The sequence below is a fragment of the Dermochelys coriacea genome, chromosome 1, assembly GCF_009764565.3.
Source record: "Dermochelys coriacea isolate rDerCor1 chromosome 1, rDerCor1.pri.v4, whole genome shotgun sequence".
NCBI lineage: Eukaryota > Metazoa > Chordata > Testudines > Dermochelyidae > Dermochelys > Dermochelys coriacea.
In genome coordinates this window covers 244810346-244833302 of record NC_050068.2, presented here as the reverse complement: position 1 = coordinate 244833302, position 22957 = coordinate 244810346, and the positions used below count along the sequence as shown (strand labels likewise).

The 22957-nt window shown below is 40.0% G+C and overlaps 1 protein-coding gene across 3 annotated transcripts in view; it reads left to right on the top strand.

Annotated features, from left to right (window-relative positions):
* The window catches only part of DENND5B (DENN domain containing 5B), a 171831-nt gene that overhangs the window by 108799 nt on the left and 40075 nt on the right, over positions 1 to 22957 (top strand). For all 3 annotated transcript variants that reach the window (XM_038381459.2, XM_038381450.2, XM_038381468.2), the window contains 5 exons: positions 2914 to 3064; positions 14311 to 14404; positions 18203 to 18334; positions 21635 to 21787; positions 22289 to 22367. In XM_038381459.2, the coding sequence (XP_038237387.1) occupies positions 2914 to 3064; positions 14311 to 14404; positions 18203 to 18334; positions 21635 to 21787; positions 22289 to 22367 (609 nt within the window). The remainder of the gene's footprint in view (positions 1 to 2913; positions 3065 to 14310; positions 14405 to 18202; positions 18335 to 21634; positions 21788 to 22288; positions 22368 to 22957) is intronic.

Here is a 22957-nt window from a genome sequence, read left to right as displayed (position 1 = left end):
GGGATGAAGGGCACAAGAATCAAATGGGGAGATGTTAATAGACACAGTCCCGAATGGAGTCTTTGGGGATGTATCCCTCCATAATGTGCTGTGTACTGGAGACTGCTTTTTTTTTTTTTTTTAATTCTTTAAGTTCACAGGGCACACTTTTTCACCTCAAAGTCCTGCACAGGGATTTAGCCATGCAGCACCTGTTTGGGGAATTTGTGCAGCTGAATTCCACCGTATCACTTAGGAAATGTATCCCTAAAGCTATTAGGATGCTAAAGAAATTACTTTCAAATGTGTTTTTATTTATAGAAAGCTTTTTAACTGTTGCTAAAACTCAGCATGCTCCTGCCTTACAGAAGGACAGTAGGAATGTCTGTCTTGATTAAAAACCGTTCTAATTTGCAGGTCGGCTATCTATCCAACGGCTTATTTCTGTTGATACTGTGGCACCGGAACCTCATGTTCTGTCTCGTGAAAGGCAGCAAGATGATAGTAATAGCAAGTCTCCTTCATGTTTATCGGTCACATGAATTGTGAACCTAGCACCAATCGCTTGTTTCTCTAACCAGCTATTTCTGGAACCCTCAGAGCAGGCATTTAATCTTCCATTCTTGTGCCTCCCAGTATCTTGTGCTATCAACAATAGAAGACACTAAGACTAAGTGAAACTTAATATAAAAAACCCATACTTTCTAATACAGAGGTTCTCAAACTTTTTTTGCTGCCCCCTCCCCCTTTGAAAATAATTCAGGTCGTGACCAATCCTCCATCCCCCAAAGTGATAGCAAATTACTGTACATGCTCATACGAACATACTCCTAGTATTGCCACTCTTATTTCTGTGCAGCTGCTGTTGGCAGTGCTGCCTTCTGAGTTGGGTGGCCATAAAGTGGAGGCTGCTGTCCCCATTTCTCCCTCTTCCCCTCCCCCCGCCCCCAGCTCTCTCTGGCAATATTTTGTGTGATCTCATGAGCTCCCCTACAATAGCCTTGTGACCGCCTTTTGGATTGGGACTCCTAGTTTGAGAAATGTTGTTCTAATAACAAAATACCAAAAGATCAGCACCCTTTCAATCACAACTCTCTCTAAAGTAGAATACGGGTTGTGGGATGTGCTCTTCACAAAATAGTCTAGATCACAGCTGTAATTTCTCCATATTCATTCATCTTTAGAATCATTAAGACTAAAAAAGCCATCTACTTTCGTGCAGGGGTTCTCAAACTTCATTGCACCGTGACCCCCTTCTGACAACAAAAATTACGACATGACCCCAGGAGCAGAGGCCAAAATCTAGGCCCCGCTGCCCTGGATGGAGGGGCCAAAGCCCAAGGGCTTCAGCCGCAGGGTAGGGGACTGTAGCCTGAGCCCCACAACCCAGGGCCGAAGCCCTTTGGCTTTGGGCCCCACACTTGGGGAAATAAGTCTAACACCAGCCCTCGTGACCCCATTAAAATGGGGTTGTGACCCACTTTGGGGTCCTGAAATACAGTTTGAGAACTGCTGGTGTGGAGGCTGTGAAGAGTTGAATAAACCAAGTAACGTTTGGCAAATACAAATTTCTCCACTCATGTTCATTGCTCATTGTGAATCAATTAGTTGAACTGGTTTGGAATTTTTGGTCCCATTTTACTGGAGACTTGAGATGAAATCCTGACCCCATTGAAGCCAATGGCAGAACGCCTGTTGACTTCAGTTGGTCTTGGATGTCACCCTTTGTTTTCTGGTGAGTCTTTCTGCCTCCCTGTCATAGCCTTGAGGGGTCCCAGTTTTTTTCACCTTCTTTACACTCCCCACTCTTCAGGCCTCTTGGTAGTCACCAACATCCCTTAATCCTTACGAGGATTGGATAGGACTTTCTTCAGAAGTGGTTATCAGTGACAGTTTATTTAGATTCAGGAGAAAGACTTTGTAATCAGAGGACACTTCCAAGACCAGAGTATGGCCTCCTGCATGCCCAAGGAAACAGACTGAGAATACAACCTGGGCCTTTGGTGTAATAACACAGGGCCCTGCTAGCCTTTAGATGACTGAGCTAGTCTTAGAATAAAAAATTTTAGGGATAAAGATGGTTAAATCTGACCCATTGACTCAGCTTAAGTGATCATTCCTTTTCTTAACAACAAAGTGTCTCTTCCCTCAAATATATTTTTGTTGCCAGTAGTCTGCACTAAATGCCTGCTTGTTTCATTTTTGTTAGTAGTAGTTTTCCTAGATCTAAAGAATTATTTTAGCGGACCTGTTCATGTAATAATAACTGGTCAAGTGTGACATTAAAAATGAAATAACAGCACAAACATTTTCTCATTTTTCATAAGTGAAGCATTTGAGAGATGTTCTTGTGATCACACTGTGCTTCTGCCTGCCCCTCCCACAAAATAAAATGTTGTCCTTAGCTGTCAGTCTGTGTATTAGTGAACTGCATTCCTTGCTTTGTAGAACAGCCAATAGGTTGAATAACCTACTGTTGCACACTACTCTGCATTTCAGTTTTAGAACTCTGTTCATGCCACACTCTGGGCCTTAATTTTCCCCAGCTGACATGACTGAGAAGTACTGCAGAAAGAGGATGCTTACACAGCTGATAATTATGTTCCTCTCATCACTCCACTACAGCAACTCTTTCCTTTGAGCAGTCCCAGAAAGTCAGCTGGGAGAGGTGGTCTTAGGGGTGTGTGGAGTGAGGGAAAAGAAAAGGTCTCTAATTTAGTGGTAGAGAGGGACCTCCTCAAGATGCATGGATGTCCCTCTCTACATTAGCATATACACATGCTCTGGAAAGTTTCCTGCTTGCTGTATCTAAAATGATCAATTAATTCATTGTAGAACTTAACCGTGCTCTGATTTTGTGCAAGTTCCCTGCTGTGGTGCATGCTTTAGGTTAGGGCACTAAAGTAATTACTCATTTATCCATACCTTTTGCAGCCCAATTCATTGAACAGCGGCTCATGAAGATTGATCACACTGCCATCCACCCACACTTACTTGATATGAAGATCGGTCAAGGCAAATATGAACAAGGGTTCTTCCCAAAGTTGCAATCAGATGTGCTGGCAACAGGACCTACCAATAACAAGTAAGCCCCCTCGTTATTTCCTGGACTTCTGAAGATGTTTTACTAACCAGGTTTCTCTTATGATTGACTCACTGAATGGACAGAAGCCAGGAATTATTGGTATTTCTTTCCAGTCCAGTGAAATGGAGGCAGTTTTCACCATTTCTGTCTTTGAAGTGACAACTTCTGAGTTCGCAGCTAGCTGACTTTATGGTGTCTCTTTAAGCTCTGGCTAATCCTAGTTTTTGAGATGGATACACAGTGATCATTTTTTGTTTGATTCAGTCACATCATGTACTTACTGTGTCCACCTCACACTTGGTATTGTGTTTAGTTTTGTCCTTGATTTAATATAAATTTAAATTGCTACTTATACCATCAGTTAGAACTAAGACTACATACAAGTCCTGGCATTTAATGTATATTAATTTTTAAGGGAAGCAAAAGGTCACAAGAAGAAATCAGTGGTTGGCCAAATGAAGGACATTAAGGAGTTTAAATATATTAGGAACAAAAGAAATTCTACTGGTCCATTACTAGATGGAAATGGTAGAATTGTCAATAATAATGCAGAAAATGTAGAAATGTTAATAAATACTTCTGTATTTAAAGAAAAGCCAGATTTTGTCTTCAGAGCATAGGATATTGGTGATGAAACACTTTCCATTCCAACAGTAACTCAGGAGGATGCTAAAGAACAGCTACTAAAATTAGACATTTTTAAATTAGCAGGTCTGGGTAACTTGCACACTAAAGTTTTTAAAAATAGCTGTCAGAGGAGCACTCTAGACCATTAATGTTGATATTTTTCTATAAGTCTTGGAACACTGGGGGGTGGGGGGGTTCAGGATGACTAGAATAAAGCTAATGTGGTGCCAGTATTTTTAAAAGGATAAATAAATAGTATACCAAGGCAATTTAAAGACCTGTCAACCTCACTTTGGTCCTGGACAAAATAACGAGATGGCTGATACAGGGTTCGATCAACAAAGAATGAAGAGGGTAACATAATTGCCAGTTAACATGGCTTTATGGAAATTAAATCTTCTCAGACTAATTTACTTTCTTTTGAGAGATTACAAGTTTGGTTCAGAAAGGTAGTAGTGTTTACATAATAGACTTCTTTAAGGCATTTGACTTGGTACTGCATGGCATTTTGATTAAGAAACTAGAAAGATCAAAGTCTACAAGGCACAAATCAATTGGATTAAAAACTGGGTAACTGATGCGTCTCAAAATAGAACTGTAGGGAATCGTCATTGAATGGGTGTGTTTCTAGTGGGATTCTAGAGTACTTGGCCCTATGCTATGTAACATTTTTATCAATGACCTAGAAAAACATATATAAAGTAAAAAGAAAAGGAGTACTTGTGGCACCTTAGAGACTAACAAATTTATTAGCGCATAAGCTTTCGTGAGCTACAGCTCACTTCATCGGATGCATCTGGTGGAAAAAACAGAGGAGAGATTTACACACACACACACACACACACACACACACACACACACACACACACACACACACACACACACACACACACACACACACACACAGAACATGAAACATGTTCTCTGTGTGTGTGTGTGTGTGTGTGTGTGTGTGTGTGTGTATATAAATCTCTCCTCTGTTTTTTCCACCAAATGCATCCGATGAAGTGAGCTGTAGCTCACGAAAGCTTATGCTCTAATAAATTTGTTAGTCTCTAAGGTGCCACAAGTAGTCCTTTTCTTTTTGCGAATACAGACTAACACGGCTGCTACTCTGAAACCATATATAAAGTAATCACTGATAAAGTTGGTAGGTGGCACAAAGACTAAGAGAGTGGTAAATAACAGAGGATAGGTCACTGATAAAAGTTGATATTACCTTTGTATTTGGCACTGGTGTAACCGCTACTGGAATACAATACCCAATTCTAGTGTTCACAGTTCAAGAAGGAGAAATTTGGAGAGAGTTCAGAGAAGAGCCACAGGAATGATTAAAGGATTGGGAAAACCTGCCTTCATCGGGAACAACTCAAGGAGTTGAATCTATTTAATTTATCAAACAGAAGGGTAAAGGGTGATTTAATCAGCTTGTAAGTACCTACGTAAAGACTTGTCTACATGTAAAATGCTGCAGTGCTTCAGTGAAGGCACTACCTATGCTTTCTATGGTTTTCCCATTTGTGTAGGTAATCCACCTCTCCAAGATGTGGTTGCTAGTCAATGGGAGAATTTTCCCAATCACTTAGTGCTATCTGCACCAGGGGATTAGATTGCTTTAACTGCATTGCTCAGAGGTTTGGATTTTTCACACTCCTGAACAATGTAGTTATACCAATATAGTTATACCAACCTAATTTCCTAATGTAGACCTAAGGAACATAACTATGATAAGAGAAGACTCTTCAATGTAGCAGAGAAAGTATAACAATCCCTGGAAGCTGAAGCTAGACAAATTCACGCTAGAAATAAGGTGCACATTTTTAATAATGAGGGTAATAAACTGCAGGAACAATTTTAACAAGGATTGTAATGGACACTCAATCGCTGGAAATTTCTTAAATCCCCAGCCTGGAGCCCCCTCCCGCATCCTGAACTCCTCATTTCTGGCCCCACCCCAGAGCGCTCACCCCTTTCCACACTCCAACCGCAATTTTGTGAGCATTCATGGCCCCCCATACAATTTCTATTCCCAGATGTGGCCCCCTGGCCAAAATGTTTGTCCACCCCTGAAGTATGATGTTGATGTTCTTTAGTTTCTCTTTTTTCATTTGAAAAGAAAGCTTCCAAGTTTATTTTAAGAATTCCATAACAAGATAGTGGCTACTCATGATCCAAACTCTCTATCCACATCTATTGGAATAAAACAGGGGCCATCTTTAAGGAAAAGTCCATTTAATTTTGATGCTCATTGAAATCGACCTATCTACAAGATGAAAGTATAAGTTTTCTGTTTTAAGATCTAGCAGGTTTTACAACCTTAATGGGACTTCTAATGTTTGCCATCTTTGTAGCAGTAATATGGTAAAAGAATCCTAACAGAAAACAAAGCAATGTAAATGTTTCATGCTTCTTGATTTGTCCATTGTTAAATTATAGTGAATCAAATATGCTCACAGCACAAAGTAAAACAATTTAATAAGCCCTTGCTAACATGTTCAGTCTCAATTGATTGTTGTAACTCTGTAACATGAAACTTGATACATGAGATTAAATATTACTGAGGAAAACGTATATCAAGGTTGGGAATGTATGAGCATCAAAACAATTTGCAGAATGAGCAGTGAGTGCCTACTGAATGGATTTTTGCCCCAGAGACCTTCCGTCCCTGTTCTTTCCCCTATAGAGGTTGGTCAGTGAGAAATGTTTTGCTTATATGTTAATTGTTGTTCCTCCTCTCTACATGTTTGGCCCTGTTTCTCCTCTCTTCTTCTGCCATATCTCTAATTTTCTTATCTTCCACCATCTGTTCCTCACTGGTCTCTGGTCTGATTTTTCTTCCTGCTGACTTCATGCTCTTATCTCTGGCTCCTATTTCCTATGTTACTTTATGCGCCCCTTCTGTAACAATCCTAGACAGAGATGTGATCCAGCGGTTTGAGCACAGGCCTGGGAATTGGGGTCATTTTTGTTACTGTATCAGCTTTGCCGTGGTCTTACAAACTTGGTACCTCAATTTCCCTGCCTTTAAAATAGGAATACTGCTTGCTTACTCATCTCACTGGGATACTGAGGTTTAGTTAATGGTTGTAAAGATAATGTGAATTGCTAAGTAAGTACAAAGTATTATCCTCTGTCTATTTTCTGCTCAGTGAATGGTCTTCATTCTGGTTTTCTTAAACTAAGTTTTCTAAGCCTATTGGGGCAGGGACCATGTGTTCTGTATATCACTGAGTGCTCAAGAAATATTTAATGTTTCCTTGACTTCCCTTTCCACACATTAATAGCCACTTTAAGGATGGTGGCTTTTATAAGGCCTTTTTAAAATGACCACCTAAGCAGCCACACTGTCACTTTTTGCATAGAATGGGGCATTTTTGCACTGCATCTAAGTAAAAGGCAGTTAGACTCCATCAGCCTGAAATGCAGATCTTGCGTAACCCATACAAATAATAAAAGAACCCTTTTTTATTTGAAGTGTAAATAACATATATTTCAGATTTATGTTTTGTTACCCAATATGGCAGAGCAGTGATAAGAGTAACAGGAATGCTCTATTTCAATGTTGTGTTCAAATGCTTTTCATTAAGACTAGAATTTGACTTATTTTGACTATATGTATGCAATCTGACTGAAAGTGAATCAAGGATGGTTTAGAGGATTCAAAATCCAATACTTGAGTCTTTTACTTTTTGCTCCCTTGGTCAACCCCAGTCTAAGAGCATAATAATGATATGATGCCTCTTGCTCTGCCCTTTGAGAAATGGCTAGATCTACATTAATAAAATGGCTTGTGAAATGTCATACATGAAGAACTAAAGATGACATGAAAAATATGCATCCCCATTCCTACAGTGCCCCACAGCACTATGTACTTATTGTGTCTATACCATGTGTGTGGTGTTTGTCACCTTACAGAAAAAGCTCCTGCCTTAAGGAGTTCACAATCCAAACACCACATGGGAGAAATGGTTTAGTACTAAGACTAAGAGAAGAGTGGCACCTGTGGAATTGTCATCATCACTTCCTGTAGCACTAGGTAGTTTTATGTCATTCCTCCAAATCACTTACATTTATATAATCTGACAAGATTATAGCACAAAACAGAATGGCTGCAAGTCATTTTACTTAGCTTTTTCTCCATATTAGCTGTTTAAAAGATCTCCTGTTACCACCAAAGCAATGAAGTCACAAAAAAAAATCTATTTTGCCCTGTTATTAAAAACAAAAACAAAACCTCAGCTCCCTTTATCCTCCAGAGAGTTGAATGTAGAAATTCAGTACAGAAAACACCTCAAGCCCAAATTGTCACCAAAGCTGTATATTGCAAGATACTGATCTTGGTTTTGACCTTCCATTCGGTGCTACAAAAGCTGGAGAAGTTGATTGATGATCACCAGTTTATGGCACGATAATGCTGGCAACAAAAGATTAAGCTATTTCATGGACATGAGAAGGTTTAAAACATATGTAACTTGTGGGTAAAAGGTGAACTGCCAAGATTTGTAGGCCTGAAAAGCAATCTACGTTGGCAGCTGCTTTTAGTCGAAGGGCTTATCTTCTATGGTATAGGTGAATGTATTTCTTGTCTCCTTCCCCTCTGTGTTCTGAGTGTGTCCATCTTGGTGGTGGTGATGGGGAGTGTTGGTTACATGAACATGTAACATTAAGTTAGCATTAAATGCAGTTTCTTCATGTTCTCGTGCCCTGTCAGGATGTTGTATATGCTGCAGCACATGCCATAACTATGAATCGTAAACTGCTTCCACTCACTCCTCTCCCCTTTTCATCTGTTGGAAAAGAAAAAAATATGCCTGACTTCAATACTGAAGTTTAGTCCTTGTGTATGTGAGACAGCTGTATAAGTATATTGTTTTTAGGCCTATCAACTTTGACATTGGCTTTCATGCTATTTTATTAGAGAAATTAACCACCTCAGATATGTTATCTTTAGAAATGGACATAGTTAATCCCTTCCCACCATGCACATGTACACATCCGTATCTAAAAATTGTTTATATTACTGAACAGTAGTTTATTTACTTTCTACTTGCCAGGACTCCTTTTGTCAATAGACTTCTTTTCAGGGGCTTGCTCATATGTTCCCCATGTTTGAGTGGAAGAATCATTTCTCTGGCTCCTCCTCTGAAATAATACACTGACAGGAGTTCATCCTTCAGGAATACTGTGGAAGTGAGATGACAGGAGCATACCAAAGTGGCCTATTGTTTCCCTACTCATATTTACCATCTGTTCTAGGGCATTCCACAGGACAGTCCTCAGAAGTAACCAGAACCATGTTAGTAGTAGCATTTTCTTCTTTGAGGAATAAACAAAATAGGTCACTCATAGATGCACTGACTTCCATTCTTTCTGTATGTATGAAGAGAAATTAATTTTAAATCTGATCTCTGCCATTAAATATTAAAACAGCTTAATTTTTCGAACAGTGAGATTTCAGGCAAGACCTATGTGGCCCAAGAAGAAAAAGGCTGAAATGTTCTAAAATTCCTTCATCTTCCGTGCTTATCTCCTGTTAATTCTTCACAAAATATTCCAGCCAGCTCCCCCAAGAGATTCAGAATCCCAGTGGGATGTTCAGACTCTTTCCCCTCTCCTCTCTCATTAGTCATCAAGCTACCAGGAGTTTGCATGGCAGTGTAGCTGTGGTAGAACGGTAATGGCCGCCAAGGCATAGCTGAGCCATACAGAGTAAATACCCTCTGGTTTCAGGTGGGTTTGTACTGTGCACAGCCCAGCTTTGCCTCTGCTACCAGCGCTACTGCTGTTTCACTGCTAGTTAGACTTGCGCTAGCTTGATGAGAGCTTGCATTAGTCTGTGCCCAAGAGAAAGGGATTCTCACCCCTAACTTGTAGTGTCGACATAGCCTTAGATGCTCACTCTGCTCAAGCATGTACCATCTTGACCAGTTTATGATTTTCCAATAATTTTAACAACAACAAAAATATGAATACATGTCAGTGGAGGGGAACTAAAGCGCTGTCCAGAGTTCAGACTAAATATTAAAAATTAAGTCGGGCTAAAAAGCAAAGCCAGATACTGACAGGAAGTAAAAATTATTTCCATCCTATTTTATTTTGTTGGGGATTTTTTCCTCTACTATATCTTTATTGGCTGAAGATCTTCAAAGTGTAAAATTGCTGTTAGTTATGTAAGGTAACCCTGGCTTTAGCTTTGAAAAATGGTGGTCACTTACTAAAATCACAAGATTGTATATTTTAAGGTTTCTGGGAAAGTGTGCCTCATTGTGTCACTAATGTATTCCTTTGAGAAAGGAGTTAACACTTGCTTCTCACCACTAGATCATTAGTTCAACTCCAGTCTAGGGCTGGAGCAATGGAAAGCCATGACCATTTTGCAGGTGTTGGAGGGCTTTCCCATTCTTGGCTTTAATAGCTGCCTTAACTAGCAATACCTTTAATGTGCATTTATAAATTGATACAGTAACCAACCCCCCACCCCCATTGCAAAGATTTGAAATGAACAAGAATTGCATAGTACCATGAGAAAACTGCATAGCTACTTTTTATTCTGTATTTTGTACAGTGCCTAGCACAGTGGAGCCTGGTCCTCACCCATGACCAGGACTCCTTAGCACTACTGCAGTATAAATTATTAATAGTATGTTGCAAAGACAGAAGCCAGTAACTGGTTTCCTCTAGGCCTGCAACAGACTTTGGAGTAAAGAATGCTTTTACTGTTGTCCCCTGGGTTTGGGATCTTTAAGGCTACACAGTTTCTAAGAACAGTACTGGATAGCTATTTTTTTTAGATGAGAGAACTCCACTGGATATAAATGAAAACATAGTACAATTTTCCGAGACACTCTAAAAATCTGAAGTAAAGATATACGTAGTATCTACAATTCTAAATATTTTGTGTAAAGTTCATCAAGCTTAAATACCCTTGTTCATATTCTTGGTACTCCTGGTTCCCTGAAGAAATCTCACAATCAAACATTGCAGGTCCCAGAAGTCTCATTGCTGCAAGCCACGTAACTAAAACTATTTTATTATAACACAGAATAGGGCATTCTGGCATGACTTCAGTGGACGTGGAAGTACCAAGGAGATGTACAAATTAGGGGGACGGATACCATTTTAAAGAGGTTAATAGAAATGTATTACCATGCTTGAATCCCCCTGCCATCTCCCCCAGCTTGGGGCATGTAACAGAAAAATTGGGGTTTAACTGTTTATTTTTGCTTTGCAATTTCTCTCTCAAGGCATTAAAATATAAAATATTGATAAAATATTTTCTTACACTTCCTCCAGTGTTTAGATACCTAGACCTAAATTTTGCTGGAGGGTAGGTGTAAAAGATACAGCACCTATATGGTGTAATTATGGCTTTTAGTCACAGCCCTGATTGTTTGCGGGGGACAGTTTAGAATCGCCACCTTTCCCCCGGAAGTTCTAGGGAGGGCTCAGGATGCATAATGCATCTCTGGCCAGCTCTGCTGTCCTGTATGGAAATGAGACCATGGCCCATCCACTTCTCTGCCTCCTTTAAAGTGACCATCTCCAGTGGCACTAGGAGGAAGCAATCACTGCACGCTCCTGAACACAGATACTGCACTTGTTGATAGCTCCTGCATTAAAAGTTCAAGGTGAAGGATGAAAGAGGGGTCGCAAGGAGCTTTCTCACCCTTTATATATGCTTCACAGTTTCCCACCCATACCCCATTGTGAGCACAAACAGGGACTAGTCAAAATATGGCCTGTTGTTGGGGATTGGCCCAACTTATACTGTTATACAGGCATAGATGTACATTTTGCTTCTAGCTCAAGCGTCTGAAGTGTGGCAGTGGCGTGTTTCTGAGCTGGAATGCCTAACCAATACATTTAGAAACAGAGTTCTGGACGGTCAGACTCTGTTCTTTGCCTGGGAGTGGGAGCATCCAAAGTGTTTACAAAGATGAACAGCACCTTTTGCCTAGGCTTTCCCACAATAGTACCTTCATGCCCATAAAGAGAAATCATTATTACTCATATTCTACAGAGGTGGGTGCCATATGTGAGTAAATAGACACCTTGAAAATGAATTGCCTTGTGGATTTAAATGAAACATCCAATGAGCTTGTTTAAAATAGACTATCCTGTAAAGAAGCATAGACATGCAGACCTGGAAGGGACCTTGAAAAGTTATTTAGTCTATCTTGCCCCCCCCCCGAACCATGCTGAGGCAGGACCAAGTTTGCCTGTTCCCTCCGTGATAGGGGTTTGTCTAACCTGTTCCTAAAAACCTCCAATGGCGGGGATTCCACAACTTTCCTTGGTAACTTTATTTCAGTAGTTAACTATCTTTTTGGATAAAGTTGTTTGTTTGGTTTTTTTTTTCTATCAAACCTAAATTTACCTTGCTGCAAATTAAGCCGATTACTTCTTGCCCTGCCTTCAGTGGACGTGGGGAACAAATTGATCCCCATCCTCTTTATAACAGCCTTTAACATATTTGAAGGCTGTTACCAAGTCCCCCTTCTGTCATCTTTTCTCCAGACTCAACATGCCCAGTTTTTTAAATTTTTCCTCATAAGTTTTCTAAACCTTTTATCATTTTTGTTGCTCTCCTCTGGACTGTCTCCAGTTCGTCTACATCTTTCTTAGTGTGGCACCCAAACCTGAACACAAGCCTCCAACTGAGGCCTCACCAGCACTCAGTAAAGCGGGACAATTATTTCTCGCATGTTATATTTGACAGTCTTGAGTTTATTTAAAAAAAAAAAAAAGCAGCAGTGATATTAGCCTTTTTCACAACTGGATCACATTGTTGGCTAATGTTCAATTGCTGATCCACTATAATCCCCAGATCCTTCTCTGCAGTACTATTGCCCCTCTCACCAACAGAAGTTGGTCCAATAAAAGATATTACCTCACCCACCTTGTCCCTTCTGTTATTGCCTTGTCACTTACTCCTCATTTTGATTTTGTGCGTTTGATTTTTTTCCTTCCTAAATGTAGTACTTTGCCCTTGTCTTTATTGAATTTCATTTTATTGATTTCAGACCAAACCTCCAGTTTATCAAGGTTGTTTTGAATTCTCACCTAGTCCTCCAAAGTGCTTGCAACCTCTCCCAGCTTTGTCATTCATAAATTTTATAAGCATGTTCTCCACAAAATTATCCATGTCATTAATGAAAATATTGAATAGTGCTGGTACTCAGAACAGACCCTTGCAAGACCCCCCCCAGATTGACTGAAAATCACTGGTAACTACTCTTTAAGTATGGTCTTTGAACCAGTTGTGCACCCATCTTGTAGTAATTGCATCTGGACCACATTTCCCTAGTTTGGTTACGAGAATATCAAGTGGGACCATGTCAGAAGCTTTTCTAAACTTGAGATAAATCGCATCTTCTGCTTTCCGGCCCCCATCTACTATGCCAGTAATCCGATCAAAGTAGGAAATTAGCTTGGTTTAGCATGATTTGTTATTGACAAATCCATATTGGCTGCTATTACCTTATTATCCTTTAGGTACTTATAAATAGTTTAATATTTTGTTCAAGTTCCCTTCCAGATATCAAAGTTAAGCCACCTGGTCTATAAATCTCTGGGTCCTCTTTATTTCTCTTTTTAAAATTAGATACTATTGTCTGCCCTTCACCTGTTCTCTGTGACCTTACTCATTATAGAACTAATCAAATAATGAAGTTCTAATTAACTTTTAACATTACTTTGGCCCACCACTGGTTTTTCCTTGTATTTCTTTTGATTGAGGAAATGCACAATATCAGTGCCAGGAGGTTGACGTGAACTAGCGTAGTCCTGTGGGCAATAGTAATAGTCAGTTTTTGTTTGCTAGCATTGTGAGGAAGAAACTGAATCCTGTAATTCATTATGTAAACTGCTACATCCCCATATATTTTATTTTAGCATGTAATCCATCTGGCAATAGAAGTGTCACCAAAGATGATGATGATGCTAATCGTCATTAGCTGGTCGGTTGTTTTAAAATAAATAAATAAACCAACAAAACTACACCAAATCCAACTCAATGAGATGTGTTGTAGAATGTTCCCCACCCCACCCCCCACCAAAAAAAACAAACTATAAACCTTACATTCAGGCTGCACTAATGTAATTTTCCTGGTGTGTTATGCTGTGTGTCCTGTATACAACATTACACAGCATTTTTATTCAACTTGGCATAGAAAGGTTGTTAAAAATATGCACGAGGTAGTATGAAATTCAACCCTCATGCCAATGTTGACAAACAAGTTAATTACAAAGGAGTAGTATACAAATTGAATGTTCAAAAACTTCAAAAAACACACATTTTTGGTTAAGGTGAATAAATACTATTTCCGTGTGCTCTGATTTATATATCTCATCTGTACACAGTCATCAGCCAGTCACTAGTAACTTGTGCTGTATTACATGAGACCCTGGCAAGCATCCTTTTTTCTTGGGGCTCGCTGGTTCCCCATCTGCCATGAAGCCTTATCTTTAGGGTTGTCAGAAATTCATCAACACTAATACACATTGTAATTCACAAATTTTTATGCACGTGTGCTTCTTGAAATGCATAATTCCTTCACGCTTACTGCAACTACTGACAAAAGCTTTCTCTTTTGATTTCTCTTATTACATAATTTCAGTCGGTGGGCCAGTCGAAGTGCCACAACACAGCGCAGGAAAGATCGCCTTAGACAACATTCAGAACATATTGGACTGGACAATGATTTAAGAGAGGTAGGTGATATCTGCAGGCACCAGGGGACTTAAATCAAAGAACATAGACTTAACCAAAGTGTATTTTGCTGCCTTCGGCAATGTTTGATACCATAAGGTTTTCATTCATCTTTGTGACCATTACATGATGTACATATAATTTATACATATAGTATGTAATTTTAAGATGTTCAAAATTGTGTCCATGTGCTGTAGTGATTTTGTATTTTCTAAACTGAAGAACTGTAAAGCAGTGTATTAGTGTAGATTGTTTAGACTACTACCGTAGCTGAAAATTCATGAATACCTATACTGCAAAATGCAAAAGAAAGGGGGGAAAGTCAGACTTAATATTTTACACCAATTTTTCCATTTTATAACAAATCAAAGTTTTAAAATACTAAACTCCTGAGGCTCTGCATTGTAATAAAACAGACTGTTTGCCATAAACAGACTTTTGCTAATACAGACTCCAATCCTACAACTGTACTTAGGCAGGCAGACCCATTTGTTGGATGGAGCTGTCAGATTTGGGCCATTAAGAAGTATTTGAGTTTTCAGAGATGTTATGATAAACACTGACCACTTGGAGACAAAAAGGAGGAGGATTTATTGTAAGCGTTCTTTTGTGTTGCATAGATTAGAAACTTTTACTAGTTAACCCATTTAAAAGGGAAGTATTTGGTGTAGGTTTGGGTTTTTTTGTTTGTCTTTACTTGTATCCAAAGCTTGGAAACTTCCACACATCTTGTAAACCTCAATTACTTGTGTGCTTTTTCCTGTCTCTTCAGTTTCTCCTTTTGATTGTTTAAAAAACATTTTCTGCCACATTTTTTCACTGTGACTGTAGTTCTTGTGCTATTTTTATCATTAGAAAAATAAACAAATCTACCAAACCTTTATACTGTTTTGCCATTGGCCTTACTGAATAAGCTTTACCAGGGTTGCTGTTTGAAAATTAAAATATTAAGTAAAATTGAATTCTTCAATCACAACTTTAAAATTCAGTTTCATTGAAATGAAGCAAAACAGCCTTTATAAAAGTTTGTTGCTATTTTTGTTAATGTGACTTTGTAAATCTAGCTTTAAACATTGCATTGTGTATATCTCAGCATAACCCTTTCAGTGCTTCATCATGTATTTAATTTTTTTCTTCCTTTTTTGTTGTTGTGGATCATATGCATGCTTGTTTTGCTTTGTCTCCTCTTTCTTTCGGGCTTTTCTGCCATTGGTATATCTGGCTCCTCTTAGCCATCGGAGGAGCTTTTGATTCGTCAGAACTCAATGGTATTCTGGGAGTGGGATCAGGGGCCACCCCCTCCTGCACGACCTCCTAAAAAATCCTTCTCTGAATGCTGCCTGGTATGTTGTTTTGTTTTGTTGTGGGTTTTTTTTTTTCTGAAAGCTGCTTTGAGTGATCTTACTAGAATAAGGAATCACTCTTCAACATCACTTCAATCTCTCCTTTTTGTAGCACATACGCACACCCCTGCAGTTACTGAAGTGTGGTTACAGTCAGAAAAGTAACACTGAAAATGAAGTCATGGCATTTCATTTTAACCCTCTGGCTAAGTTTATCCTCCTAAAGTTGTTGTTTTTTCATGGCTTAGCATCTCAAGTTCAAGCTGTCCTTCTGGGTTGTGATATAGGACCACAAGTAAAGATTCGGCAGTGAAAGCTTAGGTAGTGATGGTAGTTGGTTGATACTGATGCACAGGCAGAATAGAATCCAGCTCGCTTTTCCTGTAGCTGACTTGCTCTTCTGTAGAACTTGCAGGACCAACAGAGTTAGCAGGATTAAAAATGTTTGTCGGTATATAATACATTATGATTTGATGACATGCTAAGGAGTAGAGTACGGTTGTCTAAATTTTTTCACTCTTCAGACTATGACCGCACTTTGATTTATTTTCTTTTATCCTTTTCCCTTTAAAGAGAAGTTTATATCTATCCCTTGCATAATGACAGGTTTCAGAGTAGCAGCCGTGTTAGTCGGTATTCGCAAAAAGAAAAGGAGTACTTGTGGCACCTTAGAGACTAACCAATTTATTAGAGCAAAAGCTTTCGTGAGCTACAGCTCACTTCATCGGATGCATCCGATGCAGTGAGCTGTAGCTCACGAAAGCTTATGCTCTAATAAATTGGTTAGTCTCTAAGGTGCCACAAGTACTCCTTTTCTTTTTGCGATATCTATCCCTGTTAGCTATTCCCCTTTCACTCATAATGTTTATTGTTTTGGCACAAATGAGATGAAACTACTTTTGTGAGGCTGTCAGTTGTTGAACAGAATACTTTCATTTCATTATTGCCTAAAACAACTTTTTAATGTTTTTATTCCTTTCTCATCTTATTTATGCATATCAATGTTTTGGGTTTAATTAGAGATGATGATGATGATAACCAGGTGTATGTGCTCATCCCCTATCAGATCTATTGAACAGACTGTGAGTTAACTTGTCCAAATTTTGCTTTCTGCCATGGTCTTCCAACATTTTTTTTTTTCATGCTCAAGCAATTTTGGTCAACTTGCAGCAACACAAATTTTGGAATTTGTTTTCATTAAACAAACTAATTTAAAATTATCTTCTCTCCAGACAGGGAAGGTCTGAAAGTGCTGCAGAAACAGTCCCTGTGAATTGTCTAGCTCTAAAGTAAGCCCTGCAGCCCAATTAAACAGCAACACTATACATCTCTGAAGGAAGTACCATCCAGTCTTTCTGTGGGGCCTTAAGTGCAGACAGAATTAAGTGGATGAAAACAAGTGGGAAATTCTCGAATCTTATATGGGTGACGGAGACAACACCTACCCATAGCAGGGGACAGTTCATTACAATATGGGGACATGAGCATCATACTTTTAAATTGTTTTATTCAACAGCATTCCAATAGAGTATCAAACTTGTAATCATCAGACCTATTTTTAAGTACTTGTCTGCTGCATTTAACAAAATTTTATTTAAAAAATGAGTGCCTAAAGTTAGGCTTCTAACTCCACATTTAAGCACCTACGTCTGTGGTCTGACTTTTAGAAATGCTAAGCACATAGCATGCTCTCTAGTGTGAATAAGTGTTCAGCACTTCTGAATATCAGACCACAGATTTAAATGAACTTTAGGCACTCATGTTTTTAAAACCTTGGTTTTTACACTGTTTGTCTGTCTGTCTACCTTGCATTAATGCCATTTTCCAAAATGAGTCCAAAAATGGAGTTTTGTTTAAAACAAGTCTAAGAATTAATAAACTCCCCAGTGATTAAGAAAGCTTATTGTCAGTAAGGACAAGAGCCAACTTGTCCCACATCTTTTTTTTCCCTAAGCCAAAATTCTTTGAAATCAATGAGTCCAGCTTCCTTCCCCTTTCCACACACTTGTTTTTCTAGTTGTCTCAGAAGTATTTTTCATTCAACTCCATGCTAACTTCTTCAGATTATTCAGTTGGCTTTTTCATCCCTTTTACTAGTGAAAATCAAATAACAACGGAAAAAAATGTTTAATGCAGATTTAGACTTTTATGCTGACTGAAAGTATCATTTTGGCTAACTCTGTACTATTAGCTAATAACACAATCCCCGGGCTAGTTCTGTTTGACATTTTGATTGCACATACCACACTGGAGTATTTATATATTTATTCCCCCCTCACCCCATTGGCCTGTGGAGTGTTACACTTCTCCACTCCTATATGTAAAGCTTCAGATAAATCACTACCGTGCATAGATTTACATGCTGTGAGTCCTTTTTATATCCGTGCTTAGCTGTCAACAGTTAAGGAAGTCAGGGAATCTGTCATGTCAGACTAATGCTAATTCTGTTTCTTTTAGAAATACATGCAAGAGGCAAGGAGTTTGGGGAAAAATTTAAGGCAACCCAAACTCTCAGACCTTTCTCCAGCTGTAATTGCTCAGACAAACTGGAAATTCGTGGAAGGATTACTGAAAGAATGTCGCATGAAGGTAAGTATTTTTTAAAAAAAACATGTATGTTTTCCACCCTTCTATAAGCAGAATGAAAACGTCTTTCTGGAGGAGTTGCAGGAAAGATCCATAACAACCAAACTCCCATTGGTTTCACTGGTAGTTCTCTGCCTTGAGACCTTACAGAATCAGACCCTCAGTTGGTCTCCTGGCATGCAGGGCAGATTAACCCATAGGCTAATAAGGCTATAGCCTTAGGCCCTACTGGTCCGGAAGGGGCCACAGTAGGGGCTGGGCGAGGGGGAGCAAGCTTGCTCGCATAGTCCTGCTGGAGTGCTCCTGCCAGCAGGAAAGGCAAGGCAGTCCCCTATGGCTTGGCAGGAACTCAGCTCACAGCCAGCTGGAAGCAGCAGACCCATCTGAGTCTCCCTGCACTGCAGGAACACACAGTTAGGTATCCGGTTAACACTGGTGACCAGACACTAAAAATCCAGTTACCATGGGAACCTGTACCAGCAGTGGGTGTAGTTTTAGCAGGCATTGCCCCCCACCCCCCAGTTTCACCCCAGATTTCTCTGGAGTTCTGCTTAGCTGTCAGGGAGGGAGGAAGCTCCCTCTGTTCCTCTCCTCGGCTGAGGCTGGCAGGCAGCTCCAGGACGCTGGGTCCTAGTGCCCATGACAGTCATCTTCTGTGTGTGCTGGGTCCCATCTCTGGACAACTGATGAGTGCCTGTGTGTGTGCGGGGAGGGCAAAGGTGTGCCGGGGGCAAGAGGCAGTACCAGAGGGGTAGGATGGGAAGCTTGCACAGAACCTGCGCACAATCTATCCAGCTCCAGCCAAAATTATTCCCCTCCCATGTATAAGGAACCAATTCCCACACATTTGTAGGAAAAACAAAACATCCCATTCTACTTACCAGTACTTGAACTTTTACAGTACCTTCCATCAAGGGGCTTCAGATTTATGATGCACTGTGTTCGATATTGTATTGAACTGTACTAAAATCAAAGAAATCCAATTTTTTTCTGTGATGTATTTTTCTGTACTGAGATGAAAGAACTTGGCTGCCTATATCTTATGCTCAGCCTAGCACAGAGGAGGGCAAACTATGGCCTGCAGGCCACATCTGGCCAGACCCTTGAGCTCCTGACCGGGGAGGCTAGCCCCCAGCCCCTCCCCTGCTGTTCCCCCTCCCCCGCAGCCTCTGCTTGCCTTGCCACCAGTGCTCTAGGTGACGGGGCTGTGAAGTCCTGCTGGGGAGCGTGGCTGCGAGAGGCACTGGCCTGCCCCGGTGCTCTAGACTGGGAGGCGGTGTGGCTGCTCCAGCCAGGCATCGTGGCCGCCAGTCCTCGTGCTCTGAGCGGCATGGTAAGGGGGTGGGGAATAGGGGGGTTGGATAAGGGGCATGGAGTCCGGGGGGGGGGCAGTCAAAAAAAAAATAAGCACGGTCTGCTTCATTTACACATGCAAATGAAACGGGAAGTTCTCCCTTCATTCTACACCAGCCTTAAACAAACACCAGACCTGATGTAATCAGGGTGTCACTACAACAGCCTTGGTTGGACGGTTCTTTTGAAAGATCCTTAATGGTTCTTTTAAGATGCTGATTTTCAATGAAGTCTTTTTGTTCAGGGGGGCAAAGAACACAAGAGGGAATAGCTCTGTTTTGTCAACTCCTAGTCATTCAAAAGGTGAAAGGCTTTAGATTAAGTTTGTTTAATGTTTGTCTAGTGATTTTGAAGAACTAACATAGTATAGAAGTGCTAAATATTATGACTGGGCAACCATCTAAAGATCTGTGTCACTTCTAGCTGTTACCTTTTTCTTACGGACAGCTTAAAACAAACCGTGGGGGCCTGGTGCACAGAGAATTCGTGCTTAAAAACTCTTATGTCAGAGCTGCTCATCACAAATTCTAGAATAGATAATACTTAGTCCGGCCATGAGTGCAGGGAACCAGACTAAATGGCCTCTTGAGGTCCATTCCAGTCCTATGATTCTATTCTATGATTCTAATTGTGGAAGAGCTTTGTGACAGAATGGCCTGATATGGTGAATCACTGGAGATTAACTACACAACCTGGGTATCATCCCACAAGTAATATTTGGGTTCACTGTGAAAACAGTAATTCATTGTCCTCAGCCAGTGCAACACTGGGAGGCAGCTTTCAGAGCAAGACAGCCTAAAATACAATGCCACTCAATGTAATTTTCCCACTATTACTTCCTTTACTCCAGTGGATTTTACGCCCGAGTGATTTTCTTTTACATAATAAAAGCTGGCTGCCTCCCAGACTGCAGACAGTGAGACAGGTTATATGGTGTAGAGGCCATAGCTTGGGGAAAACACCTGCAGGGCTTGGCTTTGTACTGTGCCATTTGGAGAGCTGAGGGTAAAAGCACAAGGTTGAAAGAGGTGAGCAGGATGGGGAATGTTGCAGTGTTCATCCTCCTACAGATGAGCACTCCACTACCTAGGAGGGCTAAGAGAAGGACAGGGTAGCATCCCTCTTGCTACCTCTTACTCAAAAGTATCTGTTTGTTCTACTCTCACTACACTCAATTCTTCAGACTTCTTAATTTTACATAAATAAATAATATGTAAATATGTACGTAGATAAATGTTTGACATAATTTTATTTTTTTGCAATATGTAATTCATATTTAGACCCTTCCCTCCCATTAGGCTTAGTCCCCTGATCACTTTAAATCCAGTCCTGCTGGTATGCCAGAGATAGTTACCGGGCAGAGGCTCCTCTCCCTTGGTATGTCCAGCTGCTAAATTGCATTAAAAGAAATACATTTCTTTTCCAGGCATGTTGTAGAGATTTTATGGGATCGGGAATGGGGGAAGAAGAGGTAATGTGCGTGATTGCGAACTGGAGAGAAGGTGTTCATATAAACTCTATTAAAATGTTCACACACTGACAAGGTTTTGGGAGCCTCTACCAAAAAGGAGCAGTCCACAGAGTGTAGTGACTATTGTGTATGCTACCCAGGAAGACCTTGTTTCTAGTATAGAGCACCTCTTCCATGAAAAAGAGAAAAGCCCTCTTGTGTAGCTGAAGAAACACAATTTGTTGACTTCTAAGTATAATTGCATCAGTCGTAGTTTATGTAGTATCAAATTCCTTATGTTATACATTATATAGAAACTTATCTAAAATTAATATTCTTTTGACTATAGACATTTTGTAATCAGAATTGATGTTTCAGTGACCAGAATTCAAGGTATACTGGATGATGTTAAGCCAGTAGATGCACTCCTGAAAGTTTACTAATCTGTATATTTCACAGCTTGCTGGATGACATGCTCTGTAAATCTTGCTGTTTTATAGACTAAACGTATGTTGGTAGAGAAGATGGGCCATGAAGCAGTAGAGCTGGGACATGGAGAGGCCAATATAACAGGTCTGGAGGAAAATACATTGATTGCTAGTCTTTGTGACCTGTTGGAAAGGATTTGGAGTCATGGTCTACAAGTCAAACAGGTTGGTAACTTGAAACTTGGTCAGGAAAAAACACATGTACACAATACTTTTAATATGTGCAAAATGGTATTTCCTATAATCCATCCCTTTAAACTACTACTTGGCTATATCATTTCTCAATAGACCTGAGTGTATCTAAATGCTTCAAGGCGCAGCTATTCATTTCCTAAACTTTTTGTGAGGTTTTCAAGAGAAGCCTTTCCACAAATTGTAATAATAAAATAGTTTTTTCCATCCTCGAGAAGTGAAGGACTGGGGAGGGAACACTGAGGAGAAAAACAATGGATATAGAGAAAGCTTCATGATCACAGGAAATTACTTGTTCTGTGAGGTGGTCCTTTCCTGTTATCTTGGTTTCTTTGCTCAAGAATAAAGAATGGAAGCAAGAACCCAAAGTGACTTCCTGGATTCTAAACCACCAGGCTCTAATCCAATATCGAGCTTTTTAATTTGGCTCCTTTCTCATTTATTTTAAACTTCTCCTATATGTTCTATTTTCAGGGGAAATCTGCTTTGTGGTCCCATTTGCTTCAGTACCAGGAAAGGGAAGAGAAGCAAGAACATATGACAGAGTCCCCGGGTGAGTATTCAGCAGTATGCTTTCCATATATGGTCTCTCAGACTCAACAGTAAGCAATCTTGGTTCTGGTTGGCCTAAGGCTGCAGCACTTTGTGGTGGATTTTATTATGTATTTTCAATGTCAGTGATACTGACATCACACTTGTAATTTGAGTTCTTTCAAATATTTGATCTCTAGACTAAACAGAAGGCTTATTTGAATCAAATGATGCCATAACTGTTACCATCTTCAGGAAAATCATGGCATGTGTCATTTTGCTTAGTTTCTTCCATTTAAACTCTGACTAAGCACCAAGTAAGGTATGAAAAGTCAGTATGTTTTCTGAAGTGGTTCACCAAAATTAGGGCTGAAGGGCACCTCAAGAGATCAAGTCCAGCCCTTTCCTCTGAGCAGGACCAAGTATACCTCGACCATTCCTGACCATAAGGGGCATTTTGTAAATACTAGACAATATTAGTGTGCCAGACTTCAGTTGTGTCCAGTTGGATTTCTTGAAGACATGAGGCCCAACTTGAGGCTGCAAATCTTCCATCAGTGAGAATGGTCTGTCTTATAGCATTCCTCAAATAAACAGAGATGTACAAATTTT